We start from the raw sequence: 27,145 nt of genomic DNA on the forward strand, positions 1-27,145 counted from the left end.
ATTCCATTCTTTAATTCTATGAATCTGATAATTTAAGATGCCTCATACAGGTGAAGTCATGCCGTATGTGTCTTTCTGTGGCTGGCTTATTTCACTCGGCACAATATCCTTGAGCTTCATCCATGGTGCCGCAAAAACTAAAAATAAGACTACCGTGTGATCCAGTAATCCTACTTCTGGGTATTTATCACAAGAATTGAAATGAGGATCTTGAAGAAATACTAGCACTACTGTGGTCATTGTAACACTGTTCACAGTAGCCAAGATGTGGGAACAAGCTATATGTCCATTGACAGACGAATGGACAAAAAATGTAATATATACATACAGTGGGGTACTATTCAGCCTTTAAAAAGAAGGAAATTCTGTAATATGGGGGAAAAATCCTTAGTTTCTGAAGGTGGTAATTTCTTAAATCTTGGTTGCAATGTGAAATTGGAAACCATAGCAATGAACTCTTCTTTTTTTGTTGTTGAAGTATAATTGATTTACAACATGGTGGTAGTTTCAGGTGTATAGTAAAGTACAGCAAAATAATCTGAAAAAAAATGAATATATAACTAAATCACTTTGCTGTATATTTTTCAATGAACTCTTCATGCTCTTGTAAATTAAAATTTGTTTGTGTCTTGAACGTTAAATGGATCTTTTGCCTATGCATGATTTTTAACATCATGCTTTGATCATTTGGAAAACATTAGCTTAATGAGTTATTCAGATATTCCAAACATTGACACATGACATTATACAATATTGAAAAGTCACATCTGTTAATATCACCGCTGAGCTCATCAAAAAATCTTTACGTATTGGGAAAATAATTTTTCCAAAATTTAATGTTAAATAGAAAGCTCGAAATCTACCATTGACAACAAATACTGTCAGTTGTTTCCCTCAACACGATAGGTTCACTCACTTCTTTTATTTTCAAGAAAATGATTGGCCATATACCTAATTGTAATAACCGCAGTTTGCCAGTCATTTTTTTTTTCAAGTAAAAATGGTGTTTTGAGCAAAACCAGCTGGTTTACTTGCAAATCAATCACACCAGTGCTTTCCCTTAAAAGAACCATCGTGTTACAACGTGCAGCTGAAGTGCTTTATCCGTACTTCCCATTCTGATACACAGAATATTAAAAGGACATTTATATAAGGGTCAAAATTTACTAAGATTGTAATTGTTATTGTTTCATCAAGGATTGAGGACATTCTTAAATAAAATGGCATTGTTTATACTGCAAGATACGGCAGTAAAGAATACAATAACGACTAGCACAGTTTGCAGCCACCACTTTTATTCTAAAGCACTAGAAGTTTTACTTACTGTGTTTTCACCATCTGGACCAATGTCAACACAAGAAAAAAGGCAGATAATGTCTTATGAATGTGAAAGCAGTTTGGATTTTGTGAATCCCATGAGAAGGTTCTACTAGAGTAATGTTTCTAAAGCACAATTTTTGTCATGTCACTCCCCTGCTCAAAAGATTTCAATTGTTTATCATTGCCCACAGGGAATTTTAAAAAATCAAACTTTGCAACCTGGAGTGTAAATTTTACATAATCTTACATTAATTCATCTTTTTATTCCATATGCTTCTTCATGTAAACTGGCTCTTGATAAAGTTATTGCTATTCCTATTATAAACCTTGGGAGTTTGTGGTTTCTTTCAACCAATTATACTGTTTCCTTTGCCTGAGTGCCTCACTGTCTCTCACGTTCTTTATATGCTGGTCTTGCCTTTCTTCAAGGTGCAACTCAAATGAGGCTTAAATGGCTATTATAGATCCCTCTTCCGAAAGCACATAGCACTTTGAACCTCCCCCGTGCCACTTATTTTCTACCTGGTAATAGCACCTCACATCCCATGAAACCCAGTAGGATGCCTTACATATGGTCTGTGCCGAACAAATACTTGTTGAAGAAACAAGTGTTTGCTTGTATTGAGTCATTTGTTTACATGTTTCCCTGCAGCTACCCTATGAGATTGTTGGCTGAAGGTAGGGTTAATGCTTTCGTTCCCTCAATGAAGTATTCCTTGTTGTGGAACTCGTTATGGTACAAGGCCATTCAGCTCACAGCCTCAATCTCATTAGCTGGTCTCTTCACCTTGGCAGTTCTCAGAATTGTATAAAGTTCTGCCAACCAAAAGCATATAAGGATGCTAAAACACTGTGAACTGTGTAGAAAAGTACTGATTTTTTTTAAAAGTTATGTTTGAAGGCTTATTGAGGCAAAATTACCATTTAGTTAATTTCCTTGAACATCCACTTAGTTACTTAGAATAAAAGCATTACCGCCTAAAATTGTCATTTCACTATTTTCCTTCTGGTTTCAAACTTAAATATTTTATGGACCTTAAGGAAATAGCATAGCTTGATTAGGATATGCCCATGCCTAAATCACTTAGTGTGCATGATTATTTGACACAAGAGCAAGCTGAGTATGCTGTCTATAAATTGCATCAGAGACTAACTAAGCCTTGTCTTTGAGGGAATTTCAGAGAGCTACTTTGTTTTCACAGAAAACCCTAAGAAAAACTTAGAACATAAAAACAAAACAGAGTTTCAGTTCATTTCTCCATTTATCTGTCTAAATTGGGGAATATCTCACATATTTTTGTCTTCAGGGATTGCACATATGGAAGAATAGGGTACTTGTCTTGCCTGGAAGTAAATAAGAATCAGTGCCTATTTTCCTTTTGATCCTTGAGAAATGTGCATCTATTTTCTCTTTAGGTAAGATGGTATAGACAATGGATATATCAAAAGACTTACAAGTAAAAGTAAAAGCCTTCTGTTATTAGCCACCAAATCATTAATTGCAGGGTTCAATGAAATGTATTCCAGTATAAGCAAGTCAAACATAAGTCCTTGCTGTGCTAAGTCCAATGGTCTAGAGGACGGTCTTGCAGGTCTTCTTATCTGTCCTGGAACCAGAATTCAGGCGTGTCCCCTTCAGTCTGGAGGACTTTACAACCTCTACCAAATAGCGCTTGCTCCGTAATGAGCCATCATACGGATGCCGCCGCTGCTAAAGCCACCTTCCCCGTAGCCAGTGGAGTGGATGTCGTGAGGTGTGCCCACGGGTCAGGAGGGTGGGCTGGGCACCTGGCTCCAGTCACTATCACCACAGCTGGATCAGATTCAGCTCTTTCGGAGATGTCTTCCAGGTATTGTGGGAGGAAGAAGGGTGATCGGTTCCCTTCCAGACACCTCGCCCTGCTCAGCCTAATCTCCCCCGCGCCAGCTGTTTCTAATCACGCACACAGCCCCTTGTCGACAACATTAGCTACCAGAGAATTTGTTTGGGACACTGTCCCTTGTTTGCCGCTTGCTTCAGGCACCTAGAGCTTCTGCTTCCTTTACCTGGCCCCTTGCCTTAGTTCAGAGGCCAGACTGTGCTGCTTCCTCTCTTCCTACCTCCGGGGCAGCTGTGAACTCTGACCACCTGCACTCTTCCCCACAGGTGAAGTTCCCTTTGACTCCTTCTCTGCAACGGCCTTCAAGTGCACCTTTCAACAGCTTCTCACTCAGAGGGAAGAAAAAGATCAAATTCTGCTTTCCTTAGATACCATTCCTATAGACAGATGACATTTTAATTTGCTAAAAGACGCTGGCTTATTACAAAATATATTCGTGAATTCTAGTCAGAATTCACTCATGCTATATGCAAGAGTTTATCCCTCCACAAACGTGGATTTTCTTTGTCTACTGATTTTCCCTGAACAGCAGACATTTCTATCTAAGATACCCTTTTGTCCATTTTGGGACTCGGGACGTAGAAGCAGATGCCATAAACTGAAATAGTTAATGATTAAACCAAGAAAGGTATCAGCTCTGGTTCGTTCCCTCCATGGATGTTATAGTTTAGGTCATTTCCTAACCCGTGATGATTTCAGTTTTTGTTGAAAGGGTCCTGAATAATTTGAGAAAAGGTGAGGAGAGATCTAATGCAGTGGAACCAAAAGGAATTGCTGAGTTAATGCAGTAGCTGCCCATCCCAAGGAAAGAATGTATATGCCTATTCTTTAAGGTTCCTACATGCCATGCCATACTTATTATTAGCCTACTACATTCTCTTACATTATTTGATAAATATTCTGTATGAAGAGACTTCAGTAGACTGGAATTGTGCCATGCATAGCTCAATCAATAGAGTTAAGGTGACACTGTTTGGTCTTCCCATCCCATGGGAACACTACAAGTGATTATTTTAAATTTCACTCCTTTGAATGCCCTTTTCGCTATAAATATTTTTACTATGTTTTGCCTAGTTGGGTACACAATGAACGATCTCATTTTTGAATGGCAAGATGAGGCACCTGTGCAAGTGGCAGAAGGACTCACTTTGCCCCAGTTTCTGTTGAAAGAAGAGAAAGATTTACGATACTGCACTAAACATTACAACACAGGTAGGAGTTGAGTGTTCTTCATTATACTTATGACTTGTGGTTTTATGATATTCAGATGTTTCTTAATTATAGCGCCAAGTCAATTATTTTAACAATTTATAGCTGAATTTTTTTTATAATCATAGAGCAGAGAATGGATGTCTTTGAAACTTACGGATGCTTTGACTCATCACATCTTGTTATATAATTGGTTTGTATGGAAAAAAAGAAATGCTTGGTGTTCAATTATATTTAACTAATTTCATTTGTTGTGAAATGCCTATAGTTACATAGTAATGATGTTTCCAGAAAAGTTCCTTTAATTTCTATGTGAGCGATAAAATGTACTTTTTAACTATCCTGTAGCTGTAAACATTGTGTTTGCTTAAAAAATGAAAGAGGTCGCTTTTTTTTTTAAGGCTTCACTTGCCTAAATTTTTAGTTTAGCCACAATGTCATGCATTTCAAGATATTGTTACTAAGCACCTACTACTCACATTGACACAGTAGCCTTTTACCTTTGAGAATAAATATCAGATACAGTCATCAACATCAAGGACTGCAAGACTTGTACCCTCATGTTATTTGTTCACTTCTCTCACAACTGGAACTGGCTATTTCCGTAATATCTCTTCTAATTGCCTAATCTACAAGTTCCCTTAAACTGCCCACAGATGATGCATCACTCCAAAGTGGTGAGCGCGTGGCCTCCCACTAGCATCTGTGGCTGCTCTTTTTATTTCCATATAGTAACTATGATTTTTCTTGGGCTCAACATTTCCAGAATTGTGACCTGGCCTTTCACTATATAGTCAGCCCTCCATATCCATGGGCTCACATGCAAAGATTCAACCAACTGGGGATTGAACATATTGGGAAAAAAAATTCCAGAAAGTTCCAAAAAGCGAAGTTCTCCCTGTACCATTTGTTAAGGAGACCATGCTTTCCCTGTTGAATAGTCTCAGTCCTTTGTCTAAAGTCAATTGACCATAAATGATCAGTTCTTGACTTTCAATTCTATTCCATGAATCTGTATATCTTTACTTATGACAGTACCATATTTTGTGATTATTGTAGATTTGTAGCAAGTCTTGAAATTGGGAAGTGTGAGTTCACCAAATTTGTTCTTTTTTTCCCTCAAGGCTATTTTGGCTATTGTAGGTCCCTTGCATTTTCATACTAATTTTAAGATCAGCCTGTCAATTTCTGCATAAAAGCCAGTTGGGATTTTGATAGAAATTGCAATAAATTTGTAGATCAATATGGGAAGTATTGCAATCTTAACCATATTAACTCTTCTGATTAATGACTACAAAATGACTTTCTATTTATTTTGATCTTCTTTAATTTTGTTCAACTGTGTTTTGTAATTTTTAGTGTAGAAGTTTTATACTTTTTTGTTAAATTTATTTCTAAATATTTTATTTTATTTGGTTCTTGTAAATGGAATTGTTTTCTCAATTTAATTTTTGGATTTTCCACTGCTAGTGTACAGAAACACAATTGCTTTTTGTATACTGATAGTGTATCCTGTAACCTTGCTGAACTCTTCAGCTCAAGTAGATTTTTAGTGAATTCTTTAGGATTTTCTAAATACAAGGTAATGGCTTCAACTTATAGAGATAGTTTTACTGCTTTCTTTTCCGTCTAAATGACTTTTATTTAATTGTTTGCCTAATTACCCAGGCTAGAACCTCAAGGTACAGTGTTTAAAAGAAGGTATAAAAGCAGACACGAATCAAGTGAAATAATAGACATTTTAGTACTTTGCAAGTATGAAGTGCTAATCAAATGTGAAGTAATAAGATTATATATTATTTCCTGAAATAGTACACTGTTCTATTACATTGCTTCTAGGTGCTAACAGAAAAAGGAGAAAACTATTTTTCAGAAAACAATTTGCATATATGATTTGGGATCCCATTTCATTATAACTTTATAATTATACAGAAATAATAGTTATATAATTTCATTATAATTGTATAATTATACAGAAAGGTATAGGGCAAAATTATGATGAAAACAAAATTGTGACATTTGCTGCAATAACAAAGACCTATTTTTACCAATTACTGCATTTATTTCACAACCAATTAGGAAAGTTTACATGTATAGAAGTGCGATTCCATCTTGAACGACAAATGGGCTACTATCTGATCCAGATGTACATTCCCAGTCTCCTGATTGTCATTCTCTCCTGGGTTTCATTCTGGATCAATATGGATGCTGCTCCAGCCAGGGTAGCCTTGGGAATAACCACCGTGCTGACTATGACTACACAGAGTTCAGGATCACGAGCTTCCTTACCAAAGGTAAGTGCGCTAAATGGGCACACACGCATATTTGCACTGATATGTATATATATCATTATCCATTTTGGCCAGATCTTTTTCAGTAGTATTTACAGTTGGTCCCTGATTTACCATGGTTCGACTTAACGATTTTTTTGACTTTTATATGGTGTGAAAGTGATAGGCATTCAGTAGAAACCACACTCCGAGTTTTGAATTTTGATCTTTTGCTTGGCCAGTGACGTGTGGTATCTGCTCTCATGATGCCGGGCAGTGGCAGCTACAGCTCCTGTCAGCCACGTGATCAGGAGGGTAAACAATGATACACTCACAACCCTTCTGTACCCAGACAACCATTCTGTTTTCCACGGTCAGTACAATATTCAATAAATTCCATGAGACAGTTAACACTTTATTATAAAATATGCTTTGTGTGTTTTAAAGATGTGCTGAAATAAAACATAGGAATCCCTTTTTATGCATTTAGCAACAAAGCAATAGAAAATTATTTTCTTTTTCTAAATGAAAAAATTTCTAAGAGAGAAATTTCTACTGTCTAAATTAAGTAATTCTGTCTGACCTCCAACAAGCTTCACTATTCTTTTCATTACAATGATGTACGTTAATGTTATAAAATCATATTCACTTTCCTGGTGCATTTGATGCTATCTCCCTGCCATGCCAAGTAAATTATAAATCTGCTGTCATGGCTTCCTTACCCCTTACTATGAATTGCATCCTCTGGCTCAATTTATTCAATTAAAAATGTCTAAATAAATAAAAGTTAATGGCAGGATATTTTATCACTAAAAATGTTACTTACTATCAGAAGAACTTGATATTTAACAATGTTCACTGTGCCTTGCTAAGATTTAATGGTTGTCTTTCAAAATAAGGTTTACTTTTATTAACACGTAATTGTCTTTTCAAAATGATCTATATCAACTAGTGTTTTATAAAATATCATCCAAATGAAAATTGTAAATCTGTTTATAAGATTAAATGCTTTTCTATATACGGATAAATGTCTCAAGGGCTCTGAGTAATAGTTGAAGTTCCATAGTCAATTTGTAAATGAAATTGCCAGTTTACTCATCGATTTTTTTCTCCACGAGCTAAACAGAAATGAAAGCTCATCCATTCCGTAAGTTGTTATCCAGATAGTGGGGCACTTTAGTGATTCATTTAAGGAAATTACAGTTTCTGTGAGGCAGAGCAAAAAGGCATCTGGATACAGAGATGAAAGCAGAATTGGGAGAGCATGAAGGTTTGGGTGGAGGAAACAGAAATAAAGAAAGCAATAAATTAAAAAAACGGAACAGAGACAGGAGTTTTTTTTGTTTTTTTTTTTTAAGGAAAGAAAGGTCTGAGATGACTTCATAGTTTTTCTCAAGAAGTTTTTTTAAAATGCATTAATTTCACCGTGATCTCAGGGAAGGAATAAATTTTCAATCATTAGCTCAAATACACACATAGATATATACAAAACCTCTCCATCTCTCAGATCATAGAGACACTGGAAATATGATAACAGATTTAAAAAATTGATTAGCAAACAGATATCTTAAGAGTTGGTGATTGTATCATCTTAGGCTTTGTGATAGTTAAGGAATGGGTTATGTACAGACGTTATGTACATTAGAATTCAGGATGACAGATGCTGAAGTCCCAGAATAAACAAGAATTATCCTATTGGATGAGATCATTCAAAAGAGTAGAATTCTCTTGCAAAATGCAATCTTGATTCTACGATTTGGAAAGGCAAGGGGCGAGGACTCACACTTGCATTTAGGAATAGGAGTCTGAAACCATGCACCTTAAGATCTGCTATTCTCAACCTCACAAAAGAACCCTCAAATGCCTGAAAATCTTGCCACAGAAACATCCACCATTCTCATACTGACAAAAATCCAGGAAGGAGGAAAACAAAATTAAATTCAGGAAAACAATAGGGGATTATCAGACACAGGAGGAAGAAACAATAAATCACTAATTTATGATAATCGCTTAGTGTTCTGTCCAGGCTCTCTGCCAATGCATCTCTTGTAGATAAGAAGGAGCTTGGAAATTGGTCAAGTAAGACCCAAAGTAGAAAATCTCAGAGAATGTACTTGAGCCAACGCCTTGTGAACTACGGACCTGAGATTCCTTGCTGATATTTCCTGTTGCACTGGCTTCTGCAGTGTCATAAATCAGGCATGTAATAGCCCACAGCAAGAAGACTCCTGTGATTCATTTCTTGGAACTTGGAGCAATCTGGCATTTCCGCAGTGCCTGCATTAGGTGGCCAGAAGAGGGTGACAATGCATCCCATGGCCAGCATTTTTTCAAAGTTGCAAAACTTGGGAACACTTCCTAACATTGTGTATTTGGAGGCGAGTGAGTGAGAAGAAATGGCAGTGATCATAGAGCCATATCGTGGAGGGTTTTATAGAAGTTGGTAAGGATTAAGTTTATTTTGGATGGAGTTTGGAAGAATCTTAATAGGAAGAGGTAAAAATGGAAGCAGAGATACTACCAAGAAAACTATAGCTCAGAGCAGAGGATGGTCTGGCTAGATTGGTAGTCGCAGAGATGGAGAGTAGCAGATGGATTTAGAAAGAGGTAGATTTTTTTGAGAAAATCTCAAATAGAGATGAAATAGATAGGGTTTGCTTATGAACTGGACTTTGAGGAGTAAGGGAAAGGTGGGAGTCAAGGGTAGCCTTAGGCTAAGTAACTGGGCAAGTAGTGGTAATAGTTACTCATGGGGAAGGCTGGGGGAGGTAAGAGTTCTATGGTTGAACATGTTAAGTTTGAGATGTTTATGACGGTCACATGGAATCATCGGAAAGGACACCCAAGCCTCAGACTTCAAGGAGTAAACTACAGATGCATAGGGAAGCAGACCAGAGATGGTTCTTCTAAGAGTAAAAGAAAGTCCAGAAAGAGGGGGAAAGAAGATGTATTTGTGGTTGGCCCTCCTCCTCCAGTTGGAAATGGACCTACATATTCAAAGTCCCTTCTCTCCTTTCCTCTTCTAGGTCCATCTCTCCCCCACACGCAGAATAGGTTAGACAGCTCAGTTAAAAGCTAGACGCACTCACCCCAAAACTTTTCCCCCAAACTCATTGAGATTCCCAACATTTTGTGATTTTTTTTTTTAGATGTGAAAAGCAATCCTCCTTGGGCAAATTAGATTTTGATCAGGGGTCAAAGGGAGGATAGTATTAGTCACTGAACTATTTTTGAGTATATATTTGATTTACACTGATACATAGTTAAGATCCTGGCACTGAGGGAATTATATTTTTTATTAAGTGTAGGGATGGGTAAGAATAGAGAAAATCATAGGAGGGACAAAATATCATTTTAATTTGTAAACTATGATTCTAGAAAGAATTGCTTTAGAAAACTCTGGGAAGATCTGGGTATACAGCAATATTTTTCCCCATTCAACTTGTTTGTGAAACCCACCAGGAGTAGCTTTTTGAGAGGACAAACTATCTCTTACATATTTTTATCCTCAGAGCCTAAATCAGTACATGATATGGGTCGAGTAAATGTCATGCAGATATTTAAAGACAGTGTGAGCTTTTAAACTTTACTCCATAGTTAACTTGAAAAGCAAGAATATGCCATTTTTTCATTTCTCTCAAAAAGAATGTAAAAACTCAATTGAATTACTCTTTACTTATGTAGAATCATATATTCCCCTGAGAATCACCAAATTAATGAAAAAGAATTTAAATATTGCCATGTATCTACTGTACAGTATAATAAAAACATTGGTTCTTAGAAAACATAACAATAGCTTTCACTTTTTTTTTTAACATCTTTATTGGTGTATAATTGCTTTACAATGAATGGTGTGTTAGTTTCTGCTGTATAACGAAGTGAATCATCTGTACGTATACATATATCCCCATATCTCCTCCCTCTTGCGTCTCCCTCCCACCCTCCCTATCCCACCCCTCTAGGTGGTCACAAAGCAGTCATATTAAGTTTTTATTCTTCATAAAGACACCAACTATAGAAGTGATTACAACTGTCAGAACATATAAATCTAACTGCTATATTTATATTTGGATGCCATGATTGTGTGGGCACACAAAGATCTACATGACATTACACTGAAAAGATGGGATGGGAAGGAAAATGAAGTATTTGTATTCACTACTCTGTTCTTTTCTAATTAGCTCTCATTCTTCTCAAAAAAAATACCCTGCAGTTTTAAAGGAGAGTAAATTGTAAATATCAGCGGTAATTAAATTGGGCGACAGGCAATGGATTCCAATCTTTATAACCAGGATAATTAATCATGATAAAATCCAGTATACACATATTCAGGACACCAGAAGCAGACTTTCTCTGTTTTCTAATAACATTGCAAAGTAGAATAAATGCAGATTTTTCTGGAAAAAAAAACTTTCTTCTGGAAAGAAGTCTACAGAACCTATGATGCTTATATTCCTTTCCCTACATTATAAAACTTAATTTTTAAAAGAATTATTTATTTTTGGCTGCGTTGGGTCTTCGTTGTTGCTCGCGGGCTTTCTCTAGTTGCGGCAAGTGGGGGCTGCTCTTCGTTGCGGTGCGCAGACTTCTCATTATGGTGGCTTCTCTTGTTGCGGAGCATGGGCTCTAGGTGTGTGGGCTTCAGTAGTTGTGGCTCGTGGGCTCTAGAGTGCAGGCTCAGTAGTGGTGGCACACGGGCCTAGTTGCTCCGCGGCATGTGGGATCTTCCTGGACCAGGGCTGGAACCCGTGTCCCCTGCAATGGCAGGCAGATTCTTAACCACTGTGCCACCAGGGAAGTCCCTAAAACTTATTTTTTAGAATGAAAAAGATAAAGCCTTGCAGTAAACCTGCTCTGCACATTCAAATGGTAATTTATCAAGCTGATCTCGTCCCAGATTATCACATGGCAAGTAGTCAATGGTCTCCCAGCTCATAAAAACACTTCATTATAGTTAATGTGAGAATGTTGCTGGGGAGACTTTCATTGTGTTTCTGAGGATAAAATGTTTCCCTGATCTAGTTTTGCTTCTGCAGAGCAACTATTTTGTTTTTATGCGGTAATTACAGTGCTCATAACTCCTTTTCTACATTGTCTTTTAGGAAGCTGATTGCTAGATTTTCAGATCAGAACCAACAAACATATAGGACATTACAGCATGTATTTTATGTACTGACTTCACTCTTAACTCTCAGATAAAAGTTGAAGAGGCTGGAATATTAAGATACAGAGAGTTATTTCTACTTAGTGTGTTCACAGTTGTTAACTTACGGTGGTAGCTTCAATAGAAGCAGCCTAATAACCAGGTGATACATTGATACAATAGTATTTGAGTTTATGGCTCTTTAGCCAGATTAGCTGTCTTTTGATCCTAGCTTTGCAACTTGGTAGCTGCCTTAGTCTGTTCAGGCTGCTATAACAGAATACCATAGATGGGCTGGTTTATAGACAACAGAAACTTATTTCTCACAGTTCTGGAGGCTGGGAAGTTCAAGATCAAGGTACTGGCAGATTCAGTGTCTGGTGACGGCCTGCCTCCTAGTTCATAGCTGGTGATCTACTAGCTGTGTTCTTTCATGGTGGAAGGGGCAAGGGAGCTCTCTGAGGTCCTTTTTTTTTTTTTTCCTTGGTACGCGGGGCTCTCACCGTTGTGGCCTCTCCCGTTGCAGAGCACAGGCTCCGGACGCGCAGGCTCACCGGCCATGGCTCACGGGCCCAGCCGCTCCGCAGCATGTGGGATCTTCCCGGACCGGGGCACGAACCTGTGTCCCCTGCATCGGCAGGCAGACTCTCAACCACTGTGCCACCAGGGAAGCCCTCTGAGGTCCTTTTTATAAGGGTCCTGATCTCATTCATGAGGGCTCCACCCTCATGACCTAATCACCCCTCAAAACTCCAACCTCCTAATACCATCACTTTGGGGATTTTAGTTCAGCACTGGGACTTTGAAGGGACACATTCAGTCTATAGCAGTAGCTATGTGACAAGTTATTTTACATGTCCCAGTCTCCTCATCTTTGAAATGGGAATAGTTTCCTCAACCATTGTGGGGATTAAAAGTGTTACTACTAAGAATACTCAGTAGTTTTATGGACACTACTAAGAATATTCTTGGCATGTTAGTTATTATAATTATTTCTGTAATAATAAATGGCCAATGATGGCAAGTCACTTCACATGGTTCAATCAGTTGAACATTACCTGAGAGCCCATAGTATAACGAGCACGGTGTTGGGTCCTAGAAATACAAAGGCAAATAAGATCTGGCCCTTGTCTTAGCTCACAAGATATATTAGCCTGAAAGGAGAAAGATATGTAAATGGATAATGTTGATACAGTGGGGCCAGGTCAATAATAAGATGAATTATTTGTTGTTTGCTGTCAACACATAGTTTGCTAAAATATCAATATAGATCTTTCACCTTGAAATCCTCAAGAACATACTCATTTTTGAATCCTCCTAGCCAAAGTTTTTGGAAAATAGCCCTTAGGGATTGTGGAACAGAGTCATTGGCTGAAGGGGGGACATTTAAATGATGCTATCCAGCAGTCACCTTATAAGAACTACCCACGGATAAACACCGTTACAACTGTGATGAGTGACCTGAGACAAGGGTTCTAGGAGCAAAGCAGAGGTAGGAAGGCAGGAAGGGGCTGTACCGTTCTGGGCATTTGTAGAAGGTTTCCTTGAGAATGTCGTTTTTAAGCTGAGACCTGAAGGATTAACCAGTAGTTACACAAAGGAAGGAATGTTCCAGACAGAAGTTAACAAGGAGTTCAAAGCTGCTGAGTCAGGATGGAGCTTGTCAATCGCTTTCAGGTGCCAAGAACTGAAGGAAGGAAAGTAGAGCACAGTAAGCCAGTAATAAAGTGGCCTGAGATGGTTACTGTCAGATCTGCAGAGAGGCCTTTGCAGATCATCCCTAACTAACACAGCCCCCCGCGCACTGTCCTTCTCTTCCCATTACCCTATTGTAGTTTCATTCTTGCAGTTCTCTTAAATTATCTTTATTTATGTGATTATTTTTTACTGTATGTTTTCCCCCACTTGAATGTAGGTTCAATTAAAGATGTGTCTTGTCTGTCTTCCTCATCTCTGTAACTTCAGCACTAGGAGAAACTGCGAAACAGGTTATTGTGGTGGAGATCAGTGCGATGGCAGTAGGAGAGGACAGAAAATGATACATTTGAGAAATAGCAAAAAGGTAGGATTCCCAGGCTTGGGTCTTTGATATGAGAGAATCCTAGATTTGGAGGTGAACAGCCACGAACAGCATACCGCCTTTTCACCAGGAGGAAGTGGCCGTTGTGTGTGTTTGCTGTTCATTTGGCTGAGTCTGGTAGGGAGTTACAGCTTCTTTTTAAGTCAGATTAAGTCTGAGGTACGTGTGCCATCCAAAAGGTACTGTCAGGTAAGAACGTGGTTAGAGAGGGGTTCAGTCAGGAAATGGAGATTTGCAGGCCCTGAGCACAGAGGAGGAACTGAATCCATGGAAACAGGTAAGGGCTAGAAGTGAGAAGTGTCAGTGTGAGAATAGAAGGGGCACAGGCCATGTCTCTGAGGATCTCAGGAAGGAGAGGAAAGGCCCGCAGAGCCAAGTGGGGTGGGGTGGAGGGAAGAAACCCGGAGAATGTGGGTCAAGGAGCCACAGGAAGAGCATGCTTTGAGAGAAGGAGGTGGTCTTCCACACGTGGCTTTGGATTGGTTTCCAAGACAACAGTCTTCCTGCCTGGTGCGTCTAATTAGAAGATATTCAGGTTTCATTTTCTCATACTCATATGTCCAAGGAGTCACACTGAGGAGAGATGGTTGCTTAAAATAGAGTCAGGGTTCCAACAGCACGGTGGACAATGGGACTTCAGCAAGGTGGTCCAGAGGGATGGGCTGGCTTAGAGTGAGACTGCCCCAAAGGACAGAGGTGACAGCGGGTGGAAAGAAGGTGATATTCTGAGTCACAGAGGGAGTGAGTCGTGTGTTGTGAATACATCGTGAACGTGTCGGCCTAGGAACTGCTGCTTTATTTTGAAGTTATTAGCGCTAGAGTTCCAAACTTCCCAGGGCCTGTGATTGCTGTCCGCGGAGAGGCAGAGACGATGGAGGAGAAAGAGAGTTGAAGTTGGTGATGGGAGTCAGGAGAGGATGAGGAAAATAGACTTTTCAGGCTCAACGCTCAGGTACGGATCACAGGCAGCAGAAGGTTGGCTGCACAGATGATGTTTGCATAGATCTATTGTCATTGAAAACAGTCATCAGGTTCATTTGGAAGTTAAATATCTGATTTAATCTCTTTGGTCATGTTATTATAGATCCAGGTTGTTAAAAAATGCACACACACTCTATGAGTTATATTCTTCCAGGAAGGGTGTAGCTTGAGACTGTGCCTTTGAAAGCTGTATTATATCTTCCAGGACTGTATGTATTTGAGGGCAACCAGAAATTTCTGACATAATTGCAGAGCTCATGAGATTTAAATCTACACTTTACAAAGAGCTGGGCACTCAGCACAGCACTAGAATAAATTGAAGGCGTACATCTCTTTGCCCAGTAGAGGTCATTCTGATCAGTAGAAATCACACTTAAGATGCAGGAGGACTGACATGGCCCGCCTGAGCTGAGGTGTTGGCAGCAGCCATTCCGTACTAGTAACTCCAGTCAGAAGAGCTGGGTGCAAGGCCTCTGCACATGGCCCCCTGTGAGCAAGTGAAACCTGACTAAGCACAAAGGGGAAAAAAAGAAGCCATCACAGAGCTGTGACTATTTTCAAGGCTAATCTTTTTCTCTGTGGAACACTGCCTTTGGGGCAAAACAAGGAAGAAGCAGGTGATTCTAATGTGCAGCGCCGGACAGCCACTGCAGGCCAGCTTCTCCAACTCTGAAGGCATGCCAGCCATGTGGCTGACAAGGTCTTGATGATCCGGCCGGGTGTCAGGCCTGAGCCTCTGAGGTGGGAGAGCCGAGTTCAGGACATTGGTCCACCAGAGACCTCCTGGCCCCATGTATTATCAATCAGCAAGAGCTCTCCCAGAGGTCTCCGTCTCAACGCTAAGACCCAGCTCCACTCAACAACCAGCAAGCTACAGTGATGGACACCCTATGCCAAACAACTAGCAAGACAGGAACACAACCCCACCCATTAGCAGAGAGGCTGCCTAAAATCATACTAAGTTCACAGACACCCCAAACACACCACCGGACACAGTGCTGCCCAAGAGAAAGACAAGATCCAGCCTCATCCACCAGAACACAGGCACCCGTCCCCTCTGCCAGGAAGCCTACACAACCCACTGAACCAACCTTACCTACTGGGGGCAGACACCAAAAACAACGGGAACTACGAACCTGCAGCCTGCGAAAAGGAGACCCCAAACACAGTAAGGTAGGGAAAATTAGAAGACAGAGAAACACACAGCAGATGAAGGAGCAAGGTAAAAACCCACCAGACCAAACAAATGAAGAGGAAATAGGCAGTCTACCTGAAAAAGAATTCAGAGTAATGATAATAAAGATATCCAAAATGGACAAATTCATAGAAAAGCACAACCTTCTAAGACTGAACCAGGATGAAATAGAAAATATACACAGACCAATCACAAGCACTGAAATTGAAACTGTGAATAAAAATCTTCCAACAAACAAAAGCCCAGCACCAGATGGCTTCACAGGCGAATTCTATCAAACATTTAGAGAAGAGCTAACACCTATCCTTCTCAAACTTTTCCAAAATATAGCAGAGTGAGGAACACTCCCAAACTCATTCTATGGGGCCACCATTACCCTAATTCCAAAACCAGACAAAGGTGTTACCAAAAAAGAAAACTACAGGCCAATATCACTGATGAACATAGATGCAAAAATCCTCAACAGAATACTAGCAAACAGAATCCAGCAGCACATTAAAAGGATCATACACCATGATCAAGTGGGGTTTATCCCAGGGATGCAAGGATTCTTCAATATATGCAAATCAATCAACGTGATACACCATATTAACAAATTGAAGGAGAAAAACAATATGATCATCTCAATAAATGCAGAAAAAGCTTTCAACAAAATTCAACACCAATTTATGATTAAAAACTCTCTGGAAAGTAGGCATAGAGGGAACTTACCTCAACGTAATAGAGGCCATATATGACAAACCCACAGCCAACATCATTCTCAATGGTGAAAAACTGAAACCATTTCCACTAAAATCAGGAACAAGACAAAGTTGCCCACTCTCACCACTCTTATTCAACACAGCTTTGGAAGTTTTAGCCACAGCAATCAGAGAAGAAAAGGAAATAAAAGGAATCCAAATCGGAAAAGGAGAAGTAAAGCTGTCACTTTCTGCAGAGGATATGATACTATACATAGAGAATCCTAAAGATGCTACCAGAAAAATACTAGAGCTAATCAATGAAATTGGTAAAGTAGCAGGATACAAAATTAATGCACAGAAATCTCTTGCATTCCTATGAAAAATCTGAAAGAGAAATTAAGGAAACACTCCCATTTACCACTGCAACAAAAAGAATAAAATGCCTAGGAATAAACCTACCTAAGGAGACAAAAGACCTGTATGCAGAAAACTATAAGACACTGATTAAAGAAATTAAAGATGATACAAACAGATGGAGAGATATAACATGTTCTTGGATTGGAAGAATCAACATTGTGAAAATGACTATACTACCCAAGCAATCTACAGATTCAATACATTCCCTATCAAACTACCAATGGCATTTTTCACAGAACTAGAACAAAAAATTTCACAGTTTGTATGGGAATACAAAAGATCCTGAAAACGCAAGGCAATCTTGAGAAAGAAAAACGGAGCTGGAGGAATCAGGCTCCCTGACTTCAGACTATACTACAAAGCTACAGTAATCAAGACAGTATGGTACTGGCACAAAAACAGAAATACAGATCAATGGAACAGGATAGAAAGCCCAGCGATAAACCCACGCACATTAGGTCACCATATCTTTGATAAAAAGAGGCAAGAGTATACAATGGAGAAAAGACAGCCTCTTCAATAAGTGGTGCTGGGAAAATTGGACACCTATATGTAAAAGAATGAAATTAGAACACTCCCTAACACCATACACAAAACTAAACTCAAAATGGATTAAAGACCTAAATGGAAGGCTGGACACTATAAAACTCTTAGAGCAAAATATAGGCAGAACACTCTATGACATAAATCACAGCAAGATCCTTTTTGACCCTCCTCCTAGAGAAATGGAAATAAAAACAAAAATAAACAAATGGGACCTAATGAAGCTTAAAAGCTTTTGCACAGCAAAGAAAACCATAGACAAGATGAAAAGACAATCCTCAGAATGGGAGAAAATATTTGCCAATGAAGCAACTGACAAAGAATTAATCTGCAGAATATACAAGCAGCTCATGCAGCTCAATATCAAAAAAACAAACAACCCAATCCAAAACTGGGTAGAAGACCTAAATAGACATTTCTCCAAAGAAGATATACAGACTGCCAACAAACACATGAAAGGATGCTCAACATCACTAATCATTAGAGAAATGCAAATCAAAACTACAATGAGGTATCACCTCACACTGGTGAGAATGGGCATCATTAAAAAATCCACAAACAATAAATGCTGGAGAGGGTGTGGAGAAAAGGGAACCCTCTCACCCTGTTGGTGGGAATGTAAATTGATATAGCCATTATGGGGAACAGTATGGAGGTTCCTAAAAAAACTAAAAATAGACCTACCATATGACCCAGAAATCCCACTTCTGGGCATATACCCTGAGAAAACCATAATTCAAAAAGAGTCATGTACCCCAGTGTTCATTGCAGCTCTGTTTACAATAGCCAGAGCATGGAAGCAACCTAAGTGTCCATTGACAGATGAATGGATAAACATGTGGCACATATATGCAATGGAATATTACTCAGTCATAAAAAGAAATGAAATTGAGTTATTTGTAGTGAGGTGGATGGACCTAGAGTCTGTCATACAGAGTAACGTAAGTCAGAAAGAGGAAAACAAATACCGTTGGCTAACACATATATATGGAATCTGAAAAAAAAAAAAAGTTCTGAAGAACCTAGGGGCAGGACAGGAATAAAGACGCAGACGTAGAGAATGGACTTGAGGATACGGGGAGGGGTAAAGGTAAGCTGGGACGAAGTGAGAGAGTGGCATGAACATATATACACTACCAAATGTAAAATAGATAGCTAGTGGGAAGCAGCCGCAAAGCACAGGGAGATCAGCTCAGTGCTTTGTGACCACCTAAAGGGGTGGGTTAGGGAGGGTGGGAGGAAGACACAAGAGGGAGGGGATATGGGGATATAGGTACATGTATAGCTGATTCATTTTGTTATATAGCAGCAACTAACACAACAATGTAAAGCAATTATACTCCAATAAAGGTGTTAGAAAAAAAAGATGCAGGAGGAGACACAGAGGGTCCCTTTGTTGGCATATTTCACATGGAAGTTGACACCATTGGATGTGGTGTAAGTTGACACCTCTTTTGAAAAGAAAATCAATTCATTCCAAGGTATTACCAGAGTGTCACTCCAGAAAGTGAATTTCCATATGAATCATCACCTATGGCTCACTTTTCCCCATGTTTTGACATTTTACACCTTCATTTATCTGCCCATTCACTCACACATGGGTCAAACAACACTGTGGCGGAGAACAAAACAGATGCCATGTGTCCTCAGAGACTTCACACTCTAAACAGAAAGAGAACAAGAAACAAGCAATTACAATGCAATGTGTTCAGGTAAGCACAGGTTTCCTGGGATTCTGAACCAGATTTGGGTGAAGTTTAGCGTGAGACCTGAAGGGTTAACTGGGTGTATGTAGGAGAGTGTCCTTTTTTTTTTTTAGAAAAAACACATAACGTTCAGGGCATCATGTCTGCATATTACACTCAAATAATTCAGGCAGAAAAGCATATAAAGATGGAGATGAGAGAGAGAGAGAGGGAGGGAAGGAGGGAGGGAGGGAGAGAAATGTAACTTAATGTTAACAACTGCAGAACTTGGGAGTTCTTTTTACTGTTCTTGCAAAGTGTCTGTAGGGTTAAAATTATTTCAAAATAAAAAACATTTTTCATGAAGAAAATAAGGAGCTACAAGTTCAACAGCATTATCTATGTTTCAATATTCATACTTTTTCAAGCATTCTGCTACCCTATAGGTATATTTCAATGTTACTGCACACTTACCAAGCATGATACTATTCTACCCTGAAGGTAAAATTACATTTCATCTTATTTTCTTTCATCATACATTTGGTCTAGCGCTTCATTTGAAAAAACTTATTAGGAAAAAATACACATTTTAATGTATGACTAAAACATAAAACTTGCAGAATTAATTTCTGAAAATTTTTTAAGTAGAAAAAATGTTTTAAGTAAAAAAAAAGAAATGTTACTTCATTGCTTTTTTTCCCCAAGCTGGTATATAAATAGTATAATTCATTATTGTGCTCAATGGAAGCGACAAGTCAATTTTCTCACTGTTTCTTTCCTGGCTAGGTTTCGTATGTCAAAGCTATTGACATTTGGATGGCAGTGTGTCTCCTTTTCGTGTTTTCAGCACTACTGGAGTATGCAGCTGTCAATTTTGTATCGAGACAACATAAAGAACTTCTGAGATTTCGACGAAAGAGAAAGAATAGGGTAGGCGATTAAATGCATTAAGTTCTCTGGGATACAATTCTCCCTGGAAAGTGAATTTGGGATATTTAATAGGGAGGTACAGAGAGGAAATGGGGACAGGGACTAAATGAAATGATGTCCCTTTGGTTTTGTCCAGCTGAAACTTACATTGTCAAAAATAGCCTCAGGGAGAAAATGGTAACATCGAACTATGCACAGCAGATCTGGTGACATGAGAGTTTTATCAACTTCTTTCTAATGTATGTCCTGGAAGGACACCATTATTTGCTTCCACTAACAAAATCTATCATTTCTTATTTGCAAGGTTGCAGTGTTTCTGATGGTTTTACTTGACATAAGTCAACAAATATAGCTATTAAAATTGTACCTTTTTTCGAACTAATTCCTTTAATTGTTTCCATCAAATATCACCTATTTACTAATACTATGATGCTGATGTAAAACTCTGTGGTCTCCTTTTTATGTACACTTTTATGTTTTTAAGACATTTCTTCTGAATCCCCACTCGAAACACAATAAGGTGTATTTTTGCCTTGCTATCACTTGATAAGTCAAACCCAGAAGAAATTTTATTTAGAGCATCATTGGGAGACCACATGAAATTGTAGAAGTAATCTCCTAATTGGATTTGTAAGTACAGGATGGCAGTTGTTCACCTCTATTAAGACTTGTAATGTCATCTCTCTTTATATTTACATAATTTCAATTAGCCCCTTTCCTTTTCTGCAAGGGAGAGTCTCTATCAACCAGCACATCTTTGAGTTTACTTTTAATGTGGATGTGCCAGCTGACATTTTGAAAGCAAATGGTCTCTTAATCAAGAGGAATATCAAAGTTGTATATTACAGGAGAAATTGTGGCCAGAATCCAAAATACTGTAATATTTAAGTCAAAACATTCTCAACTCTTAAAATTAATAGTCTGGTTTATATGTAGTGTGCATTTTTAACGATTTAATTTTTTAAGGAATTTCTTATGGTTTCTGAATGACTGACTGTGATTTATATATTTTACAAATTTTTTTAAGAAGCTCTAAGCCATGATCTCCCAGTGCTAAGCCTACTTAGTATTAAACATATTCTAAGGCAGTAACTTATCCAATCATGTCTAATTGACTCCCTAGAATCATCACCTGCTCCAATAAATACCCCAATTCACTGTAGCATGGAAGGAGTTTCAGCATTGCAATACTCTGGGTAACACGGTGGACAGAAGAAACAATGCCAGGGCTTGCATTTGATCAAATTTTTATAAATATTAAAGCACATCATTTATACATTAACATATATTTTCATGGAGAGATTAACTTTTCTTTATCTCCTGCCCCCCACCTCGCCCAGTCTGCTGGTTTCCTTATACTTTTCTCACTCTGCCCAACCCTCCCTCTCTCTCCTTCCTCTTCTCTTTCCCTCCCTTACTGCCCATTTGCTCCTCTCTTTCATGTGATATCTGGCACAGGCTGAAGCACCGTAACAGGACAAAGCATTCTGTATCACAGGGTGAAGCTGTTGTCTTTTTTTCCCATTAATGACTGATTAAGACTATTTTTTCCTTCTAACATGAATCAGAAGTAAAGCAACACTTATATCCCCCTCTAATTTTCGTTCACTTTTTCACATTTATTTTTCATTTCTGTACCTTTTTTCTCCTTCCTACATGTAGGATGTATCAGCCACGTGCTGCAAACACCAGAAATGGGAAGTCGTTCACATGTGGTGTCCAAAGGGAGGTCTGAGAGCTCAGACATTTTCTGCACCCATCACACATCCAGCAGTCAGAGTAGCTAATGGATAACATAACAGGCTACAAGTTTAGATACTCAATTCTGATTTCTCCTTAAAAAAAAAAAAAAATCCTTACCAAAGCAGCTCTTTATCCAATTTTACCACCCGTAAGTGTATTGGGATAAAAATATTTGACACCCCTTATTCTTTGGCTCACAGAAAGACAGCAAGATTAATGTTTCTAGTGATTGGCACTCTAGAAAAGTATCAAAATGCAAAAATAGTTACACCTGATTATTTTCTAATCACTATTTGAAATATTCAGGGAGCAAATATTGTAATTAACATTTAGTGCAGGAAAAAAAATCCAGTGTTTTTTTCTTCTTAAGTTCACTTCCTACTTTGGGGGGTGGATACCTTGCATATGTGAAAATCTATTAATTGATACATATGTATGTTAAGATGATCTATGCAATTAAAACCAATTGTGTAATTATATTTAATCATCTATGACTTTAATCATCTATCTCTGGTTTCTCAATCCCTTTTGGTCCACTTTACCTTCCCACAGACAGAAGCTTTTGCATTGGAGAAGTTTTACCGTTTCTCAGACACGGTAAATTCACTTTCTTAACTCTAAGTAGAGGAATGTGGTCATTGGTAAAAATGCAGACAGCACACTGTGCACTCAGGCAGTGTTTGGTGGGGAAACACAGCCCCTTGCACGCTGAAAGCTGAACAACCGCCAACCCCCTTCAGCTAAGGATACTCTCTTTTTCTAACAATTCCCTTTGTCTTCCCTCACTCAATTAAAAGATATTGAGATATTGTCTTTCATCCTATTAACCAAACTGGTCGAAATGATTTTAAAATATATATTAAACAGAAATATCACATGTATCTTATAATAGTCTCCATAGAAGAAATAATCATATGCCTTGACAAAATTAGTTTCAAAATAAATGGGAAATTTATTTATATAAATAAGTTCTGAAAACAGCCCCTCTTGCCAGAAAATAGAGACCTAAAAATAAGGCAAAAATAAAATGCTTTGTCCGGCCTGTGTATCTTAAGCATCCTCTCTTAATGTTAAAGCATGTTGAGATTCTTTAGAGTAAATGAATGATTTTGGTTTTGATAGCATCCTCGGAAATGTTCGATTAAAAATAGGTCACAAGGACACGTGTCCAATTATAATGGCTAAATATTTAGAAATGTAATCTACAGTAGAGCGTATCAGTAGCTTGACTTGGAGGTCCATAATATAGCACTCAGTGATTAAATTTTAAACATACCAAAAGCCAAGAATTTAGCTTGGGAAATCATATACAAACAGTCCAGTCTACTAAATTAAAAATTTCTGGGATACAGTGTATTTTAAAATACCTCCCCAGGGACTTCCCTGGAGGTCTGTTCAGTGGTTAAGACTGCGCCTTCCAATGCAGGGGGTGCGGGTTTGATCCCTGGTCAGGGACCTAAGATCCCCCATGCCTCATGGCCAAAAAAAAAACAAAACATAAGACAGAAGCAATATTGTAACAAATTCAATAAAGACTTTCAAAAAAAAAAAAAAGCTCCATATCAAACAAAACAAAACAAAAAAACCTCCCCAGAAGATTCTACTACACACCTTAGTTAAATAATCACTGAACTATTTTTCTTTTCTACTAAAATTGCATAGTTGTTCCCAATATAGCTAGCTACTTCTTCAGTTTTCATCCCTGGTGGAAAAAAAATTCACATGATCCAATTACTTTTACTTGATTATCCTAACGGTAATTTAAAAAAAATTAATTGCCTTGAATTTGCATAATAGCCCATAGTAGCCTCTTTGGGAAAGGTACATATTTAAATTTTCGGTAACTAAACAGTTCATACATATAGTAGCATTAGTATAAAATACATGTATTCAATTAAATATTGCCTTACAAAACAATGCAAAAAGAGCTCTGATGAAAAAAATCAGATTTCCTTCACTAACAGTCAATAAATACTTATTTTTTAAAAAAGAAACAGTATGGTTTTTTACAATATCGCTTAAAATGCAAACACACTCTAAAATACAATAAATGCAAATACATTGATTAGAAATCTGTGCACACCATTTAGTTTTATAATATTCTAATCATCATGCAAATTTGGGGTTGATCATTTTCACTCTTTGAAAACGATTTTTGTCAACCTAATAGCCTTCTGGGCTGAATGAATTCCTCATTTTTTTTTTTAAACTATGCACTTTGCTTAGAAACGGTCTGAGCAATCAAAATCTTTAAATCAATATAATGAAAAGGAGGCTCAAGGTGGATGCCACGCCCTTTTTCATGAGTACTGACTTGCATGAGTTCTTCTTAGTACTTTAGTTTGGCAAAAGGGGCAATAAACATAATCACCCCCTTAGAGAAAGCTTGATCACAACAGAGGGCTGTACACTGATGTACATGGTATTCCAAGGAAAGTTTTAAGTTGGTTCAGCATTGGCTTAGGCATTGCATACAATGTTTTACACCTTACTTTTTCCTCTGTGAAGGTACCAGGGAACCTTTTATATGCTGTGAAAGGATGCACATTCACTCTTGTATCCAAATTTCCCCACCCCACACTGTCGTAGCCTGCTGCGTGCTGATCACCCACCGCTGCACCTTGTCATAAATGCTTATCCCCGGGGCTGTGTGTGTGTGGGTGCATGCATGATATGAAAGTATTTTGGTTGGAAGTTGCTCTTCCCGTGTATGATATCATTACTTGAGTCCTGGAGGGTTATAAAGTCTTCAAAATATTTCCGAACATATGCTATTTGTTGAGCAATATGGATGATATGGGATTGCTTTAATGCATTTCATGCAGCTTCTGCACTGCAGTAGAATACTGCAATGGTTTGCTGAGTGAAAACACATACACACGGTGTTCTAGTACCTCTATCTTCCTACTTATTACTGTACATTAATTATTATTTGTGTACACAAATGAAATAAGAATGGACCACTAGTTCTAGATTCAAAAAATAATTACCAAGTTTGTATTTTGTTAGGCGTGATAGTTATCTTTTTTAAATAATTGACTGCATTTTGACTATCAGTACAAAAACTTCCATTTATGTGTGTATTTATATCCTATCTTACTTCAAAAATAACTCAAGGTAACGTTTAAGAATAACAAATAATTGATTTTTCTGCCTTGAACCTTTTGTCAGCTCTACAGTCTTAGGACAAATGCAAATATATACGTGTACTATTTTGGTTGAAGGGATGAGGCTCCATGCTTGGAAGCAACATGGTACCCATATACACTAAATTATTCAATAAAGTTTCCATTTGAGGTCAGTTTATGCTATATTCTAGAGTAGAAGATATTCTTTCAGTAGGTAAGTACTTCCTACAAATTTCTTTGATACATACCTGAGAAAAAAGTAGGTTCTCAATAATTTCAAAGTAAATTCTATATGAGCGACTCTGATACACAGGGGTTAGAAACTTCATTTTCTCAAGTAAAACAAAAATTGTGAGAATTTAATTATTTCCTGCCAACAAATATTTTGAGTTTATGTTAAACACAACTATTTCTTAGAACTATATCCCCTCTGAAATATCTCTTTAGGGAAATAATATTCAATAAAGTAATATAATCTCTACTTAATTTAGTGACACTTTAGTGACTTCCATCACAAAGTTAACTAAAAAAGATACACTGCTTTTTATATATGCTGTCCACTGTAATATAGTATCTCATTTTGCCCCATAATTATGAGTTGGCAATGAAAGAATCTAGCACATTAAATAGAAATAGATGTACAGATTTAAAAAAAATATTTCATTGACTTCTCAGCAATTCCCCAAAATGTATGTATTTATTACATTTTCATAATATTTCATCTAAAATATTCATCTTTTTAAGCTTACATTTTACCATTCAATAATCTCCAAACCATTCTGAATCTAAATTCAATATGCCAAGCATAAACTTGGCTAATTCATAATTAATTCATGTCATCTATAAGAAATGCAAGGTTCCCCTGGGAGTTCAAGGAATTTTATACTGACAATAGACTTGCAAGTCTAAAGTATTTTTAACCTCATATATAGTTATATTTTTTAAGCCTTCCATTTTTAAGTGATATAGAAATGTATATAGTTGTCTAAACTGAGGGTTTTACTTTAAGCTGATACTTATTTCAGAAAAATAACTTTTAATTCATTCATATACTTCATCTTACCTTAGAATTTTCTAAGTGATGTTGATTTTTTCTCAACAAAACCAAGCCATTGTTTTGCTTATTAATAATTTTTTCAAAATCTACACACTTTGAAATCATATAAATGGGAATTAATAGCAATTCACTTTTCCTTCCTTTGTCATTTTCCTACTTGACAATGAAAAGTTACAGAAAATTATTTAAACAAAAAAACCTTTGGGATAATCTACTTAGCATCTTGATTGTATAAGAACATCTCAAAGGTATCCAGTAGGGAAAAAACATTAGGATGAAAGTAACATATTTAGTGCTGTTGTATCTCATAGCAATTCACATAATTAATCATCACTTATGCTGTTTTATATAATTAATATTTTGTCACCGCTCACTAGCAATCTTCATGCTTTCACCAAGCCTGCAACAAATAATATTTTTTGTTATTGTTATTTTTGAAGACTAAGAGGATAGGAAATTAATTCTTGTTTCATATATATGTTAGTTTATTATGTTTGATGATAAAGATGAAGCAATTCAACTGAATGACTATATTTACCCTTGGGCTTTCTTTCTGTAATAATTCTAGTTATAATATGCATGTTACATGAGTTAGTCTTTGGCATAATTCTCTAAAGTGAAAAGCACTTAGAATGTTTCACAATATGGTATTGTTGCTTAATTACTGAAACATTTTTCTCACTTCCATATTTAGTGAAAACAGGTCCTCCTGTAGAAAGAATTATACACTAACAAAATGGCTTTTTATATTTTTTATTGCCTACCCTTCTAACTTGCTTGAAGCATAAGAGGATTGACTTGTGGGTAAATTAAGCTATTTCTTCAATTTTACTTTTTTAATCAGCCACGTTCTTTGGCTTATTTTAATTCATTCTATTTAA

General features: G+C 37.5%; 1 protein-coding gene across 2 annotated transcripts in view; it reads left to right on the forward strand.

Moving 5' to 3' along the window:
- Positions 1-27,145, forward strand: part of GLRA3 (glycine receptor alpha 3) — a 167,453-nt gene that overhangs the window by 128,854 nt on the left and 11,454 nt on the right. The window contains exons 6-9 of one of the 2 annotated variants that reach the window (XM_032635588.1): positions 4,275-4,412; positions 6,489-6,703; positions 20,193-20,336; positions 22,632-22,676. In XM_032635588.1, coding sequence (XP_032491479.1) covers positions 4,275-4,412; positions 6,489-6,703; positions 20,193-20,336; positions 22,632-22,676 — 542 coding nt within the window. The remainder of the gene's footprint in view (positions 1-4,274; positions 4,413-6,488; positions 6,704-20,192; positions 20,337-22,631; positions 22,677-27,145) is intronic. The other variant, XM_032635589.1, reaches the window with a different exon arrangement.

This window comes from Phocoena sinus, chromosome 6 (genome assembly GCF_008692025.1).
Source record: "Phocoena sinus isolate mPhoSin1 chromosome 6, mPhoSin1.pri, whole genome shotgun sequence".
In the NCBI taxonomy this organism is placed as follows: Eukaryota; Metazoa; Chordata; class Mammalia; order Artiodactyla; family Phocoenidae; genus Phocoena; species Phocoena sinus.